This window comes from Xiphophorus maculatus, chromosome 7 (genome assembly GCF_002775205.1).
Source record: "Xiphophorus maculatus strain JP 163 A chromosome 7, X_maculatus-5.0-male, whole genome shotgun sequence".
NCBI lineage: Eukaryota > Metazoa > Chordata > Actinopteri > Cyprinodontiformes > Poeciliidae > Xiphophorus > Xiphophorus maculatus.
Window position 1 is genome coordinate 11,473,632 of NC_036449.1, and position 18,761 is coordinate 11,492,392.

The window sequence follows — 18,761 nt, forward strand, 5'->3', positions numbered from 1 at the left end:
CGTGTCTTGTTGTTCCCACATTTATGGCTTCACATTACTGCCAAAACCATTAAGAGCGTATAGACAATCACAACAGTGCATTTATTAATTTAGAGAATGTATAGCTCTGGTTGTGGCCATATTTTCATTTATTTGCTGGCCCATGAATGCAACAGGTGAGCAGTAAAACATGCCTCCTCCACCCATACAATCTTTTTGTTTAGTGGGCGTCTTTGTCTGTTAGGGGCCGTAACTTTTTTAATTGATCTGATTGACCAGACTTTTGGCTAAAATGCAACAACCATCACGGGAATTGGCCTAATATGGGAAGGAGAAAAGGTGAAGGAAAAGAATAATTGGTTTGTTCCTTTTCTTTTCCGTTCCTTTGTCCAGCTCCTCCTCTCCTTCTCCTGTGAGGTCAAGTCCGGTGCAGGCTTTTACCGGATATTAGCTTAAAATCCAGCCAATGAGATCAGAAGAGTTACCTCTTCCAATTGGCTAAAACGCCCACTGAAAACGGAGAGGGAGTACAATTTTCTGGCACAAGCACACAGATGGGTGGACAGACCGTGTTTTACTGCTTTCCATGCGGCGTTCATGGGCCTGCGAATAAATGGAAATGCAGCCGTGAACAGAGCTATGTGGTCTCTTAATTAATTGATGTGCTTTTGTGCTTGCTCAACATACTCTTTGGGTTTTTGGCAGGAATGTGACACTGTACACAAACCTCATGTATTTAACTGGGATTTATGTGATGTATTAATGCAAAATACAGTGTAACTGTGAAGTGAAATGGTTTTCATAATACTTCAAAAAACTAATAAGTGTGGTGCTCATTTGCATTAAGCATCATTTACTCTTAAGGTCAAAAATGAGAGAAAACAACTGTCTTTCGAACTACCCCAATTAATAAAATTAAAATAGTTAATCTGAATGTAATTTAATCTCAGCCTAAATCCAGATGTTCTGTGAAGGCTTCAGAGGTTTGTTCAAGAAACTTCCCATATTCATAATAAACTTAAATGAGCGTAAGGTTTGAATGTCTCATAGAGCCCTGATTAATTAATAATAGCAATACTGTGTTATATGAATGCTCTCCTTTCAATAGCTTGAGCTACTTTGCAACAAAGAATGGACCAAAAATCTCAGTCTTTTAATAAAACAATTATTATGGGATTGATTGACTAAATGTACGTTTGCACGGCACTGTATTTAGCCACTAATGATTTCTGAGAAAGAGATGAGGTTTCTGGTTCTCGAAGCCACGTTTATCCCTCAGAAAGAAAAAAAGCAGATGAAGTTCACCATCACATCATCATAACGCCTCCACAGTGCATCCTGTGACACAATAGGCCTCTGTCTTCTATGGCCTAAGGCAGAGCACCTATTATGTCATCAAAAGGAAACGATTAGCACACTAAAAAGGGGTGATGAAAGCAAGGGCACCAACTACCTGTTCACAAAGGCCATAATTTTTACCGGTAATTAAAGGCTTACATTTCCCTGTCTGATCATCAGCAGCCACAGAATGAAATGGGGAAAAGAAGCAACAGAGGCAACAGAGGAAACAAAAAACAAAAAATGAACGCAAAGAATTCTCCTCTGTTAAAAGCTCTCTAGTTTGTAGTGGTGATTAAAGCCTTAACTCTTGATAGGGGACATTATTTGAATGGTAGAAAGGGTGGTCCACAACTCCCTTTATGTTCTCTGTGCCCTTTTTTATTCTTCCATTCTGGCCGATGATACCAAAAATCCTCAAATACTCTCTTTTTTTTTTTTTTTTTGCAGTTGCCGTTGTACCCTTCCTTCTGGCTCTCACTCCTGACCTGCACTTTTCCGCAATGCAGAATGAAATTCATTAGTCCTGTCTGTCGACATTGTTTCACACTAGCTCAGCTCTAAGTTTGGGAACAAAAGAGTATCAGGGACATGGCCTGTATGCGGATCCTTTTGTTATTAAAAATTTTTTTACTAAAATGCCTCCTGCCCCCTCTAACGGACAAGGGTGGATGGATGGATGGATGGATGGATGGATGGATGGATGGATGGATGGATGGATTTGGACAAGATTTTCTGCCTTTTTTTTTTTTTTTTACATATAGCTAGCTTCAATTTATGTTTTATGAAAATTCTTTTACTCTATTACAGTAACAGTGGTTTTTTTTTACACTTTCTGCCTTGACAGAGCCTGCAGAGCTGCTGCTAGCCAGTTCAGTAGATGTAGTCATGGTAACCTGCAGGCGGCTGAAGTAAAAAAAAAAAAATGTTGACAGGCAGACATGGACTTTTCTGAGCTTAGTGCCCCCCCTTCCTTATACAACCACAACACACCAAACACACCTGCACGGTTACGACTCTCTGGAGATTCCTCCTCCTGCACTGAGAGATGAACTTGGACAGGAAGCGCGATTCAATATATTTAGCGCTGGGATTGGGAATGAGAATTTCAAGGAATCTCGTGTTGCAGATGCCAACTAGCTGTCATTCATCTCCCTTTTTTTTGCATTGCTCCATTTTCATCTTTTCCTGCCTCCTCGGTTCTCATCTCTTTCTTGCTCTTGGCCAGTGCACATGTGTATTTTTACATGCTTCATGTAGAGGAGCAGACAAAAATGCAGCAACTTGCACCGTTGAGACTCTCGTCTCTGGCCCTTTTTTGTTTTGATGCGTCTTATACCCTAAAAAAAAAATAAAATAAATGGTTTTACTTCTATTTGTGTTGTAAAATATATCATAAATCTTCTCTCCATTGCTACAGATGTCTGCTTGCTTCATGTCTTGTTCGCACTCTGAGCCTTCCTGTGTGCAGAAAAAGGATTACACAGAAACATGCACCCCTTCATGCTTGTTTCACACCTTGTGGGGGAAGCATCATGACTGACAGGACTGGTATCTGATTCTCCTGCAGCGTTATCCACAGGAAATATTCGCAAACACTCTCCTTCTCTTCTCTCTCTCACAGTCTTATATATAGATGCAGAAGTTAGTGCTTCCTGCATGGCCATTTTAACAAAAGACTGAAATATCGAAACTAATAGCGAAGTCTTCTCAGACACAAAAGCTGTGGATTTTTTTTAAGTAACACTTTCACAGTTTTTTACAAATTGCATCCTGTGTAAAGAAGACTAGAAGAAGGTAATTATGTAGTTTATAAGAGAATTGGTAGAGTAACTACAGCACACATATATTCATGCACATATTGTACATTTTTCTTTTCTAAATGAACCTACTCAGCTGAACATAACTTTAAATCAGAGTATGCTCAGGACAGTATTAGTTTTCTTATTGTAAAATCGCCCTTACTGCACAGTCTTTAATTCTTACTTTTACATAATTTCTACCTTGATGTGAATATTCACTTACCTTAACTTGCTGCTGTAGCACCTGAATTTCTCCACTCACATAGGGCTACTTTTTAAACGATTGTTATTGTAGTGCAGCTATTCCCGTTAGCACCGTGTTTATTCTTTCTTTGTGTTTTCTGGATTGCAATGTATTGGCAGCACCATATTTCATTTCATAGTGTATCACCAACACCAAAACAAAACATTTTCTAAATTATACATAAGAAAACACAATTTATAGTTTATCAAGAATCTCCAGAGGCAGATAATAACTATATACTTTGCACAGTTTAAGATAAAATGACAGTGAAAATTTCACAAAGCAAAACACAAATGATCTGACTTATACTCAGGGTTTGTATGATTTCACTCTCTTATAAGTACTTGCTAAAACATCTTTAGCTGCTCATTTAAGTTTGATATTTAATTATAATTGAGGGGTTGATACTAGAGGTAAATCCATCCTTCACCACATAAATCACTCACTGCTTACACTTCCATTGGTTCATCACTCTCATTTGTAGCTCTTGTTGGTCCCTGTTCCCTCAGTAGGTTTGCATGTCGGTTTTCCGGATGCTGACTTTGAGATTTCTGTTCTACTGTCAAGCTTAGTTTCTCACAAGCTAAAACAAGCAAAGGAAGAAGGGTTGTTTTTGCCTTTTTGCAACAGAAAGTGACTTCGCAATATGGTATATGACAACCCAGCAACAGGGTACATTCCATCTGTCTGGGGATTGTCCTCACCGGGACATTGACCGAGCCAGTGGCTTGTTGTTTTGTCATCTGCCTTGACACTCAACTTTGAAAAAATGGGTGCAAACTTGTCAGAGAGGTGCTAAAATGGACTGCTGTTGCACAGCATGACTCCCCTTTCTTTTACTTGGCCAGTCACAATAGAGCCCTCTCTCTCCCTCTCTGAAGGGCTCAGTATAATTTTTGGGGGGTCTTGAGTCGAACCTGTCAACCGGACAACACGGTGTCACTCAGTCTTGGCTCAGTGAGTTCATGTTTGGAAGGAAAATTGCATGAATTGATCATTTTAAAGATGACGGCCATCATTGTCTCAATTATCTTACAGCGCCCTTCAGCAGGAACCCTTACAAACTTGCTCTTTTCAGCTTCATATGTTAGTTCACCTTCATTTACAACTTTCAGTAACCATGTTCTTCAAATGATCTATCTGTCTGAGAGTGAAGCCTGCCCCGTTGCACACAAAGTTCCTAAAAGCAAAGGTTGTGCTTTTGGAAGGTATTGTCCACAGATGCCTCCCTCACGGGGTGGGGGAGATTTGTGCGATAGCATGGGGGTAAAAGAGAATTAAATGATGGCTTAGTCCAAGCTTCCAGTCACCAGGAGTTGCTGGCACAATCCTAGCTCTAAATTATGTTTGCCAAGTTCTGACAGACCAGCATCAGAATTGACAAAACAGAGGTAGTTTTCAACAATAGGTGAGACTTTCCTGCCTCCCATAGCCAATTACTTTCCATGCTACCTGAACAGAGCTGCTCTGCTGTGGGCAAAATTTAAGTCATTCATATGGTGTTTTACGAACAATTTAAGTTGTTTCTCTGGAGCATTAAATCAACAATAATTCTGATTTAAACGGAAGTGTTTGGAACAAGAGATTCAGTTTTTGAGTTTTTGGATTCAGCTCAGTGCTGGTCTGCTTCTGTCTTAAGTGCACAACTAGAACTCGTTCTGTTTTAATGTTTGCCTTGAAGTCGGTTGTGTAGACTGAAAACCTTTAATAACTGATGTTAGTTCCTGTGACTGCTTGTATTCTACAAAATGAAATGAGCTCTCCGTCTTCTTCATATGGCTCTAAATTTACTTTTCACTTGAAGCATATATTTACCTCAGGTTGTTCCATCAGACCACAGCTCTGCGCTTACCAGTCACTTCATTGGGTACGCCTGTTCAATGGCACCGTGACTCAAATAGCAAATCATCCAATTGCAGAGCAGCGATTGGCTGCTATGCTCTGCTCCGGTGCATATAAATGTTTCAAAGAATACTTGCTGAGATTAAAACTGCACATGTGGGTGAGAAGGAAAGTTGATTTCATGTTTTAGCATAAATTAGTTGTTGGTGCCAAAGTGTCTGGTCTGGGTATTTCAGAAACTGCTGATGTTTTGGAAGACTGTATCTGAATGCACAAAACGTTGAAGCTTGAAGCAAATGAGCTACAGTGGCAAAAGGTCATACGGTGCACCTTCTGTCTGCTAAGAACAGGAGATTGAGGTTATAATTTGTCCAGGCTGACCAAGAAAAAAAAAAACCTGGTGAATAACAATTTGGAAAAGTTGTTTGGTGTACTCGGTCTTCCTTTCAGCTGTAAAATTCAAATGTCTGGGTCAAATTTTGGGATAAACAAAATTGAAAAAAAATTATCTATCTTGTCTGCATCAGTTCAGGCTGCTGCTGGTGATGTAATGGTGTGGGTGATACGTGGCATAATTTTGGCCTTTTAGTACTAGATTGAGATGATTTAAATACCTCAACCTGACTGAATATTGTTACTGGCCGTGTCGCTCAGTTTACAGCTACTGTGTATTTATCCCCCGATGGTCAGAAATTGTATATTTTTGTTCCAATGTCTGTTCCCTGATGATGAGGAGCAAAGAACTTGCTGGCCCACCGTTCATTATTCGACTTAATGAAGATCAGCTATCAAACTCGGTGAGGACTGTTATGATTACTGGTCAGGCTGGCCCGCTCACACGCCACTACGTCACTTTCCAAAAGACAATATTAGAGACGTCCTCAATTTGGAGACACAAGGACATGATATCGAATGCTTTATATAGTCTGACATTACTGTGATGAGAACAGAAGTTAAAAATATATGTTTTTCTTCTAAAGGATGAAAGGTCCAGGCATATCCAGTAATAAAAGTAATGCTGATATATTCTTTACTTTAATATAGAGTTCAAATAAGAGCCAAAACACTTGTTGCATTCCCTCTTTTACGTTTTATTCAATCTACAGACTGCAGGTCGGTACTGTGAGCCTGGGATGACATGCACAAATGGATACATGGTTATGGTATCTCAAGTGAGGTGAAAACTAAACATCATGATCCCAAAATCAAATTACTATATTTAATATATGTAAAATGATCAATGCATGTGCTGGTTTTCCTACTGAATGTTTGTGATATTACAAGGAAGTTAGAATCGTCACAAGTATTTTTATTAGTTTTTGTATTATCTGAAATAGAGAAAATTGGTCTGTTCAGCTTACGGTGACTTGATCTTCTAACGAGAGATCAAAGTACATATCAACTTCATGGGTCATATTCAAATCAGGCATGGGGATTTATGTACACTGCTGTAGTATCTGCAAATTATATTCAATGACTAAACAAGCCCGTATGGTTAATATGATACAGCACTTTGTTTACAATAGCTCTCTTATTCAAAAACAGAAATGCAGCAACAGTCATTGTCAAAACAATTTGAAAGTATTGATTATAAGTTATGTAAAACAGGTTGACACTTTGTAGGTTCATTAGTGATTTTATGTCAACTTTAGCAGTAGATATTTAGCAGACTGAAACTGGTTTCACTCGGCTAAAATCAGTTTGAATCAGTGGGTCTCTAAACTGGAAAAAACTGGATTCTCTGGCGTCTTATAAAAACGAGTTTAAACTGCAGGAATGTGGTGATGCAAAACTCTTGTGGGATTCTTGTTCTTCCTATGAACTAGAAAATGACTGTTTGGGTCTGAGACTTTAAGATAAAAAAAACATGAGCAATAACTTTGTGCAAAATATGCCAAGTTTGATTTGGCTTTTTGTTTATAAATTTGCTTGATGAACCTGTAATGCTCTCAGTGGACCTCAAGAGGCAGAACTGTTAACCAGTTTTCTCATTGTATTGCCATCTGGGTTTTTTTATTTTAAAAAGTGAGAAAGCCTGATGAAATTGAGGGAATTTTGTGATACATCAAGCCCTTCACTACTTTGAGGTATGTGTGTCGTTTTTGATACACTCCTATTATGAATAGTGCATGAACGTTGGGATGAGCAGTGTGGAATTTGTTGTTAAAGCTTCATTACCTTTGCCATAATGTCAACGTCTTATCCTTTTTGCAGGATAAGACAGTTCTGGACACTAGTGTTGTGACAGAGTCCAACCCTAAATGTACAAGGATTTAAAAAAAAAATGTCCTCAGTGCTGAAACTTCTACAAATAAGAACATATCGATGGCAGCTACAGAACAACACACAATCCAACTCTTCTTCAAGCACTGAAGTTAAGTCTGGAAATCTACTTAGTGTTTTTAAAAAAACGATGAAACCAAAAAAGAAGAAAGAAATTACAGGATGTGAACATGGGACTCTTCTGCATCCATGTCCTATTCACTGTTTATTGATTTTTTCTCTTTTTTTTTTTTAACTTTCTGCCAGTCTGTTTGTTCATCTGCTCCTCTGTCGGCGTTCTCTCTGTCAATCTCACTGTGTGTTGTGTGCATCTGTGCTGAGTTTGGACAGCATCTGCAGAGCCTTTTTCTGTGTAAGGTTTGTTTTTCTCCACTTTGGCTCAAAGTATTCCTCTGTGTGGATGCGAGCGCCAGCTCTGTGAGGTCTAATTATCCCAAAAATACAGGGAAATCAGCAGAACATGCAGCAAGAGTCCATGCATATCAAACTGATGATCATTTTAAAGTGCCTCTAAACCTGATCAGGATGCCTGCTCCCCTAATTACTGCAGCAGAATTCATCTGTTTATTTTCCAGCGAGGAAAGACCTGTCCCACATTAGAGGTCACTTGTTTTTTACTAGCATTTATTCCTTTGTGGATCATCCGATGAAAGGGTCTTTATGGTTATTTAAAACGCATAATGTGGCTCTCTGTTTATATTCTTATTTGGCATGAATGCCCAAATTGTCTGTGTTTGCCGTGAATTAATTTACATTATTCATTCAGGCCTTTTTCTTCTGTTTTTTTGTTTTTTTTAAATCCCCTCAGACATACGCTTCTGCCAAATAAAATGTGGCATGATTGAATGGATTTTACACAAAAGTAACTGCCAGTAGAAAACAGGTTTTATCACCTGAAAGAATTTTATGTGACAGTTTATTGGTAGAATAGTTTGTAATTTAATAAAAAATGGTACCATCTTTTCCTTGACGACTCAAAAATTAACTCGGTGTAACTTTTTCTGTATTTGTTTCAGTGAAAGGTTATGCGATGGATTATTTGTTGGCAGGCTTAGGTGACTTCCTGAAAGTGCTGCCAGTTGCTTAGTAACATTACATTTCATCTTGTCAGTTAACAAGCTTTCCTATCCAAAGAAACTAACTTGTGATAAACAACCTTCAAGCTTCATTGCAATAAGAGACCTGCAGATGCATGGGGTGTGAGAGCTTTTTAAAATACCTGCAAACATGGAGCAGGTGGGGAGGCGTAAAGGTAGCACAAGTGAGGCTTGTTAGTCATTTGTGCAATGACTGTATGACTGGAAAATGTTACAGTTCTGAAACTAATGAATATTGTTCATTTTGTTAGGAAGTGAGTAAGTGGATGTCTTTAAGCTTTTCTCAAAGTTAACTCTGTTTTACATATGGAAAAATCAGATCCTGGAATGCTTTTACCGCACTTGTGGGACTCGTAATGTTATGCTGCAAAATGCTTTTAGCAATCATTTTTGAAAGAATGAGGTGCAAATATAAAAATTTAATTTTTTAGCATGAAAACACCTTTTCCTCAGGCTTTAGTTATAACTTGAATAGTTTCTTGCTGCGAATGAATTTATAGCTTTTTTCTTTCTTTTTTTTTTTTGCAGATTGTCAAGTTGCTAGAATAAAGTTTGATTGATTGATTGATTTTATGCAAATAATTGTATAGAAAACCATTTCTGATTGTATGTTTGAGATCATAGTCTTGGTTAGACGTGAACACATTTCCCAGTTTCATCTCTTTGCCAGCCGCTAACAGGTTTTCCTCCAGGACTGTCCTCTATTCAGATTCGTTGACCTTCCCATCAACTTTGACAAGTTTTCCTGTCCCTCTTGTAGGAATGGATCCTTACAGCACATAGGTGATGGGAATGTTGTTTTCAGGGTGTTTCACCTTCGATCTTATTTAGTGTTTTGTAAATCAGATCATCTGATCCAAGCAGCCTCTCCTCATGTCTTCTTTATCCACAACATTCATTCGGGCAAAACTGACTTCTGATGGGTTCTTTTCAGCAAGGACTTTCTTTTTGCCCCAATTCCAAAATGGATTCAACATCACTGCTTGTGTGATGGGCAAAAATACAACACAAAGATATTCACCAAAAAATAAATAAAACCAACTCTTGAAAACTCATAATCATGCTGGGGTGCTATATTAGTCAGCGGCTGATAATTTTAAATTCTTCACACTGTTTCCTGCCAAGTATTTTTCTGAGCATCAGTGAGGGAAACAGCTAGAAGACATCGACTGTGAGCCTGGAATAAAGACAACAATAAAGAGAAATTGAAGATTACTGTGAAAGGTTTGACTCAAGTATGCTCACAGAAGCATCCAGAGGAACACAATCGTAACATAAATATTTCTTTTTTTTTTTTTTTTTTTTTTATTCTTACTCCACAAGAGAATTTTTCATGTGAAACTTAGACTAAAAGTTATGAACAGTACTTCAGGCTCTTTGCAGATTGTTTTGTAGAAACAAATGTAGACATTTCTAACTTGCCTGTTTTTCTTTTTTGCAAAGCCAAGCATACTTTCTGAAACTTTATTGGTTTGAAAATCAATAGTCTCAAGAAGTCAGTAAAATTCAGAATCACTTGACGCAAACACAGGCACCATTCTTCCGAGTTACTATAGGTTACAATCTGCTCTGAGGCTATAAATAGATCATGGTAATAAAGACACTGCTGTGGGGCTTTGACAGTGTGACACAACAGAGATATTTTACTCCTCCTCATTTTTAGCTTGAATTATTCTCTTCAGTCTCGTAGTATGGACTAAGAATCATATCATCAACTTCAGCTGGTTTCCACTCAGTGATTTGTTTTTTCTGTCTTTAGTTTTTCTAAAACTATGGTTAAGTGGGAAAGTTTGTATTCTCTCTACCTATATTTATCTTTTGTCCACCATTCTTAAACTACAGCTAAATGTTTTTTTTTTTTTTTTTTGTCAATTAGCTTGAAGAAAAGCATGTTAGCATTTTATCTGAAATGCTGTAAAAAAAAAAATGCTTTATGTAAAGAACAAGGCATTCGTGTTGGGCTATATAATTGGAATAACAGGAAATGAATCAGTAAAAGGGACTTATGAGAAAGCACACCCACCTTCTTGAAGAGAGAGTGCCCAGCTGTAATTGTGTGTTTTCGTGAGAGGTAATGATGATCACCATCCACTGGTATTAACACAGGTTGACAGGAGGGTATTTTAGAAAGTGATGTGTATGGATTAGAATAAGACAGCAGGAGGGTTTCTGCTGTTTCCTGTGATTCCCAGGCAGCTCAGTGGAGACTTCCTCTGCAGGCAGCAGCTGCTGGCAGCGTGACATTCTTAATTTGCAGTTGAGATAAACCAAACAGATTTATTATCAAAGAGGATGCACAGTGTTTTTTGTTTGTTTGTTTGTTGTTTTTTATCCGTCTCGTTCATCAGACATTGTATGCAGTTTATTTGTCCGGTTAAGTAATTCAGCAGCTGTGCTCATGTGCAGGGAGCCTCTATTTTGTAGGTACTGCATGTAGCCTTTGTAGAGCCTGGCTGTGCACAAATACCAAGCTGAGAGTGGCTGTTGAACTTTGGAAATGTCAGTCCTTGCTCCTCGTAGAGAGTACTATCTCTTCGGTCCTGAGTGTCCGCCGTGCGCATCTTAAAACTTTCTCTGCCAGTGACCTCCTGAAGTCGTTTGAAGCTACCTCCCGGTTGCAGACAGGAAAAGCTCAGAGGATACAGGGCCTCAGTTCAAACATGGACATTCTCATTTATTTATTTTTTACCTAACCTCTGTGGTGTTGCTCTGAAGGCGTTTGACCCAGTGATACAGCCATGGTGTACACCGTGAGGGGGAAAAGATGCTGCTGTCAGCACTATGCTGACCCTTTTTGTAATGTAATGCCGTGGAACAGTCTTGTAATGAAAAATGAAACATTTAGTCCTCACTGCAGTGTAAATAATTTGAATGAAACACAGGTACGCTTTGATGTGTTATTTACTTGAATCTCAGCTGGGGTCTCTGCGGTTCTGGTTGTTTAATTTACTACTCAGAACAACAAAATGAATAAAAATCATATCCCATGCAGTAAAGAGTAACATGACACGCACATGTTCAGTCACTGTGCGTGTCATGTTTTTTTAATGAATCTCAGTAGTGAAGAAATGATCATAACTCAAAGAGCAGGGCAGGCATATTGTGCTTGTGGTGGTTGCTCTTTGTTTCTGCAATGCCTTTGTTTGGGAGTGAGAGGGGGCTACAGCAGCGTGCCCTTGGGTTTCAGTGAACACACGACTCTGCATTCAGCCTGATTATCTGCACTGACTAATAAAAAGGAATATGTGACCTGAAGAACACATTTATTGATTATTCATCAGGCTTGTTTACATAACTATTTTTATTACACAAGACTGTGTTTAAACTGATATGTTGTCTACAGATGTAGGTGTACAATCCTTCCTGTTTTATTTTTCTGGCAAACGTACAACTGGACTTGATCATGAATCAGCAGCCCTATTAACTGCACAGTGGGAATGTCTATGCATTTATATATGCACATTTCCCAAATAAGCTGTGAATGTTTCCTTGAGTTTTGTAATGTTTGTGTTATTTTTCTCTCTCCTCATTGTTCTACTTTGTGTTGCTATTGATCTTCAAGTAAAACACAAAAGCAAATTATTAAATCTTCACAATAGATTGTTTTATGTGCCTGATTCTAAGGAATACAGCAAATAAAGTAAAATTAATCTGTCTATTCAGTGCCTTGCAAAATTATTATTGTTTCCCAAGTCTTTACATTCTTCACATTTAGTGACATTTCAGCAGGTAATTTAAAGTATTTTACTGGGATTGAACTCAAAGTAGAATGTCATGCATGAAACTGATATAACAAGTCTGCTTCTAAACTTGCAGAAAGAGAGAAAAATAATAGAAGACAGAGAAACCACATTGACAAACATACGTTTACATAACATCACAGAAAAGTACAATACATGATTTATTTTGTGGCAACTGCAGCCCAACAAAGTGTATCTGTAAAAACCTGAATCCAAACACCTGTGAGTGAGTCTGAGCAAGCTTTTTCATATAAAGGCAGGCATTGTTTAAACAAACAAGTTCATTTGGGGAGGTGTGAATCCTAGGTCTTGGTATGGTTGAAGTGAACTCTGGTGAGGTTTGAATGCAACTATGAATGCCAAGTAGACAAGAGACTGCTCCAAAAGCAGGAAGCAGACTACAGTGCGGGGCATTCTGCTTAAACACAACTAAAACAAACACGCTAATCTAGAGTTAGCAGGAAAAATGGCTCATGGTCTTTTGCCAAAAACAAAACTCCGACGTTACTCCATTTATGTTTACATTTTGTGAAGAAGGAAGTTGCACCTAGCGTTCTTGGTACAGTACCACCACAGGTGAGAGGGTAAACAGGTTTTTCAAAAGATTTGGTTTATTTGACATGTTACAGTGTTAAAGGGAACAGCAGCAGCTGAAAATGCAGTAGTTGTGCTGGTTTTGTGTTGGTCTACCATATGAAATCTCAGTAATGTGTATCAAAACGTCAAGAGGTTAGAAGTAGGAATAGATTTACAAAGCACTGTATGTATTTAAAAGCATTTCAAATCCCTCACTCTTTTCCAGAGGAGAGTGTTACACTGAAAATGTTACAGAAGGTGATGCTCATCGGCTGTCGTTTACATGTTGCACAGAGATGTGCTTACTGCACCCCTGCTCCCTTTCATGGAATAAAAGACGAACATGTGAATGCTCTGTTTCAACCCTGCATAGTTCAAGTGCATTAACAGTCAAGCATGAGTGGAGGCAAAAAAAAAAAAGTCCTGCTAATGCCAGCTCTGATTAGCTCATAGAGGTGCTTCATGTGAAATGGGGTTTTATAATTTATCACATTTTCTTCACCCTGGGCTCATTATTTATTTTACATCTCTCTCCTGCCCTGAATAACTTAATGGTACCAGGAGTTTTCGTGAAACTTTTTTAATTGGGGCTGAAGTGACAGTCTGCGCGAATACTTGCCCCCTCTTTATAGTCGTTCATTCATAGAGCAAAGATCCCATTGACTCCCCAGAGACAATTACTCCCTCTTCCACAGATCAGCTCTCTGCAAACTGCAGTTGTTGACTCTTGACCTTCCCTCGTACCCAGCAGCAGCTCCAAATAAAATAATGTTATCGTCTGTCTTCTCTCAAATCCCTATTTTCTCATATGACACCAGTCTCTAGGGGGGAATTTGAGCAGCTCTTGAGTGCCCCCGTGTGGTCAATGCTGTTTACTTGTTTTTACGTCAGAAAAATCAAAACATTTTGCAAAGACAGATTGTCTCCACCAAAAGTTATGTGACATTTGTGCATCAATTTGTCTCCATGTGTAATAATTTTGTGAAGCATGCGTGGGTGTAAACAAAAAAAAATGTCAAACCTCTTAATGACAGTAAGCATCTGTGTTAGTAGCACTGGCTTTGATTTTTCAGGCTGCGCACAAACACGTCACCTTTAACAAGACAGCAGGACTCTTGAAAGTGACAACCTGTCTCCTCTTTCTGCAGGAAGCGCTTTGAACCTCACATGCAGAGCATTTTTTGGCTACAGCAGAGACGCCAGCCCGCTTATCTACTGGATGAAGGGCGAGAAGTTCATAGAGGACCTGGACGAAGAGAGGGTCCAGGAAAGTGACATCAAGTAAGGAACTCACAACTTTGCTCCGAGTCATTTTCCCCACAGCTTAGCAGTAATGGGGAATTAAAGGCAGATGTGGACAAATTTGCCACAAAGGATTAAATGACAATACGAGTAGCTTTTGCACGTTTTAGTTCATCAGCTCTAAATTGCGTAGACCAAAGTAAACCGACAAGAGATTTATTCCCCGCCTTTGAAGCAGCTTCTGTTTTTAATTTGTTTCTCTATGCTATGAACACAGACTTGAAACTCGTTGTGGGTCATTATTCATTTGTTTTGACACTTTTTGTTTGGTTCTTTATAAAATAAAAAAGTGTTATGAATAAGGAGGAAAAATTACTTTATAATTGCTGTGACGGCATGCTGGGAGATCCTTACATGTTGAGGTCACATGCAGTGCAATCCTGATGAAAATGTGTCAAACATCTTAAAATGTGCCATATTTTCTCACAGAAAATCCCAACATTAATTTCAGTGGGGAGCAAATTTTACCTTAAGAAATAACTGATCAGTTATTTGTCAACAGTAGTGTTTTTTTTATTCTTTCAATAATGAAATTTACTCATGTCACAAATACACCCCCAGTAATCAGTAACTGGAAATTTACCCATGATAGTTAACTAAGAAAAGTGTGATGATGGTGAAACTTCAAAAACAAAATGATTTGAGACACAGCATCAACATGTTTGATCACATCTTATTTATGTCCTTATAATTATTGTGATTTGTCACAGCTTTTCACCGTGCTGGTCATTTTACTGCGTCATCTGTTTCACAATAATTTTTCTATTTTATTAATGTGACCCTCATCTGCCAGCAATTCACTGTTTTTATCTGGTGAAACGACCAACTGAAAAAGGGTAAGTGTGGGAAAACCAATCAGGATGAGGAGCAGTGGCTGCTGTTGGCAAAGCTCTATCCAGGTAGCGGAGAATATCTCTCCTTTCTGTCAGACTCTTCACTATCTTACTTGGTTAACCCTACAGGAGTCAGTCCCGGAAGGGTCAGACTGACTCCACTTGCGCTTTTATGAGTTTTGTTTATTTATTATATTATTTTATTTATTTGTAGTTTAGGGAGCTGACAGGAAACACCCATTGCATCATTGCAGTGTTATCCACCTTGCTTTCCCCTCGGTTTTACAGGAAACTTAAGAAACTCTTAGGCTCAGTAAAGGTCACTTCTCGTAGCATTTTGTCACATTAGGAGCTCTCTTAAGATTCTTTGTCAATACTTTTGTCCTACTGAAAAATTCAGAAAAAAATCTTAGAATTCCAGAAACTCGTGAAAAATGACGTCACTAAGAGATAATACTGGTCTTAGGATTCCTTGTGAATATGGGGTCAAAAAAATGGAGTAAAAAGTAAATAAAAATAAGAGAAATCAAATTTTGCAGAAAAAAAAATTGTGCAAGATTTATGATCAAGAATAAAATGGTTGCATTCAAGATTTTTAGTTGCACTTTACAGGTCAGGTTTATTTTTCAGAACATTTCCTCTCTGTAATTCCTCTATTTAAATAGTAACTCTAGTATAACAAGACTGATAATAGATGGCTCATAGGTCAGGTTATCTGCTTGTGTAACCCTGCAGTCAGCTTAACAAAGATGCTTTGAGGAGTGTTTCTTTAATAAGATGAATGTTCTTTCTTACGTTTTTACTTCATCACTCTCCCATATTCTTTTACTTTTGCAACCTGAAGCATTTCAAGAGAGCCGGATCTTCCTTTTTCATAAGTGACAGAAAATTGTTGTCTCATTTAAGCCAGCTGACTAGCATTGTGCTACAAACAATGGGGGAGGGGCAGCACTGCAGAGAAAACCGCTAGAGAAAATGCTTCACACTTTATACGGCAGATAATATATGGTGGGGAATTTTAACAGTTTTGAAACTATATTTTTTCTAAACTTTGACATAATAAAACACTGGCAAGCAGATCATCCCAAATTTTAAGTTTTGTGTTTTTCTTTTCACCTGGAAAAAAAATATTTATGCAGTTTGTAGTGAATTTGGTCCAGAGCATATACGTTCATCTATGGTTTATCATAAAGTCTCTCTCTGACAAGCAGAACAAGAACACATTTGCTGCTCTCCACTAGCGGTATAGCATTATTATTTAAAAATAATGCTGAGCTCCTCTTTATGAGCTTCACACCGTTTGGTTTTATTTTAGTCCAGCCTCTAAAATTTCTTTCCTTTAAAACAAGAGTATCTTCAGGTCAATCCTTCCTCCTTAAAACATGTAAAGAAGCCTATTGTGTCGTCCCAGTGCATATTTCCCATCAGGGCTGTTTGCAGAGGACGCAGCCCCTTCTGATTGTTAGCTACTGCTATTTACTTGCAACACATTTTCTCCTTCTCTTCACTACCTATTGCTGCAGATGGGCAGTAAGGGCCTGAGGAGGAGGCCAGCAGAGTAGGGGAGAATGTAGAGCAAGAGCAGAAGAAGTAGATAGATGCAGGAATGTTCCAAGTCGCTGCAGAGCAACATTAACGAAAACGCATCTGCAATAATGAGTTTTCTCTTGCGTTGACGCACGCATGCAGAAGAAACAAATTGCAGTTTAAGCAGAACCTTTGCTTCTCTCTTCCTCTATTACTCCATGACAACAAGATTCCCCCCACTCAAAGGCTGAGGGCTTCTCTGCTCAATAATTCATACCCGGACTTCATGCAGCAGATCAATAATATATTCAATCATCCGTTCTCTGTTGTTGAAGCTGATACCCTGGGCTTTCTCAGATCCTGCTTTGATTTTATTTCCATAGACACATAGCCAGAGATGAAGCCAGGAGAACCACAGGGGGGTGAGGAGGGCTAGAAGAAAAAGCTGAACTAATCTGTACACTCCATGAGGTTAAACTCTGTGCTCCTGATATGATAACATGTATCTTTCTATAGGGTTAACATCTTGTCATCAGTCTGGCACATTGGGTTTTATTGCTGCCTTGTCAGCAGCCAAACCTGAGTGCCGAGAGGAGCAGTCAAACCTTGAGCTGCTTCGGGTTTCTGCAGGCGTTTATTTACCCAACTCAAGGCATATTGATTTTGGAGACGGGAGTTCATTTCTGTGGTAACCTGAGCCCATAAATTCTCATTTGTGCCACGGGGACAAGACTGCCTCTGTTATCACGGCACGGTTGGCTGGACATTAGCATAGCATGCAGAGATTAATAAATTAACAAAACAAATCTGGCTCAGCATAATGAAGTAGGTGGTCAATAAATTATTGAGCATGTTGTGTTGGCATTTTGCAGGTGAGCGTATGAAAGCAATGGGTGAAGTGGAAATTGGTCGCTAAGCCAGCGAGCGCTGTGGTGTTGTTTGTGATTCAAACAAAGAAAATTCAAGTTGACAAAATGTTCGTCATGTAATCATCCTGCTGAGGCTACAGCATCATCAGACCTGTTTCCATAAACTTTCCACCCCTCAATTATGATTATAAGATATGAATCATAACATAAAGAAAATGAGTCGATGGATGGATAGAAATAAATAGTTGTAAACATCATCAATGAACAGAAAGAATAAACATGGTTGTGAGTGCTGAAGTGGGAGTGTCAGAAAGAGTAAGAGTTTTTTAAAAAGACGGAGGCCAATTTCAAGGTGTCTGATATGTCTATGAAGCAACATCAAATTTATTTAGTCATTTTTGAAATATGCTGCATTTTCAACACCTCAAAGTAACATGCTTACTTGATTGAGCAATAAAATGGCAGTATCTGCCTGGAAAATACATAATATCCCTCCTACACCTTTTCAAGCCAGAACAGGAATCAAACATATTAGTTGGAACAAAAAGATCCAGGGGATACTCAGCCTAGAGAAATTAATCATTACCTTGGATCAACATTTAGCATTAAGCTTGTAAGAATTATAGAAACTCCTTTTAGATTGCAAATCTAGAACAAACTTAGAAAGTACCATCTATCAGAACTAGAATCCAGAGAAACCCCTATAAATGATGGACTACTTATTCATATTCTTGCTAAATATGGGGAACTCAATATGTAGTTCTATACTTTTACCTGTTTGTCTATTTTTGGTTTGTAGTTTTGTTTGTATTTTCTTCTAATTCATATTAAGTACTTTGAACTGCCTTGTCGCTGAAAATGTGCTATGTAAATGAAATTACCCTACCTTATCTTACCTCTTAAAAAAACTAAATGACTTGGATTATGTATTATGTAGCTTGTATTTAAATAACTATTACAATTCAGTTTACACATTCGAGTTAATTTTGCAGCTTAGATTGATAGATATGCTATCTATCCCTTTTGTTGCATTAGGACAAGATCCCCAGACTCGGCGGTAATGTCTGGGAAAAAGTGTTTGTGTTGTTCCTGGTACTTGAACATCTTCTGCAACAACCACCATTTAAAGTTATTCAAAAGCCACCGCTAGAGTTCAAGCTCTCACAACCTGCTGTGGAGGAGGCAGCGGAAGGACCTTTCACATCATGTAGCATTATGGATTTGCTGTTCCAAGAAGTCCTTGAAATATGCCTCTCTGGGAGAACTCATTGGTTTTTCAACTCATCTATGTGTGACAGAATAAGATCTCTGATTTCATCAAATTCTTAA

General features: G+C 38.4%; 1 protein-coding gene across 5 annotated transcripts in view; it reads left to right on the plus strand.

Annotated features, from left to right (window-relative positions):
- LOC102218350 (interleukin-1 receptor accessory protein-like 1-B) overlaps positions 1–18,761 on the plus strand; it is a 204,946-nt gene that overhangs the window by 169,072 nt on the left and 17,113 nt on the right. For all 5 annotated transcript variants that reach the window (XM_023336434.1, XM_023336437.1, XM_023336436.1 and 2 more), the window contains one exon: positions 14,050–14,182. In XM_023336434.1, coding sequence (XP_023192202.1) covers positions 14,050–14,182 — 133 coding nt within the window. The remainder of the gene's footprint in view (positions 1–14,049; positions 14,183–18,761) is intronic.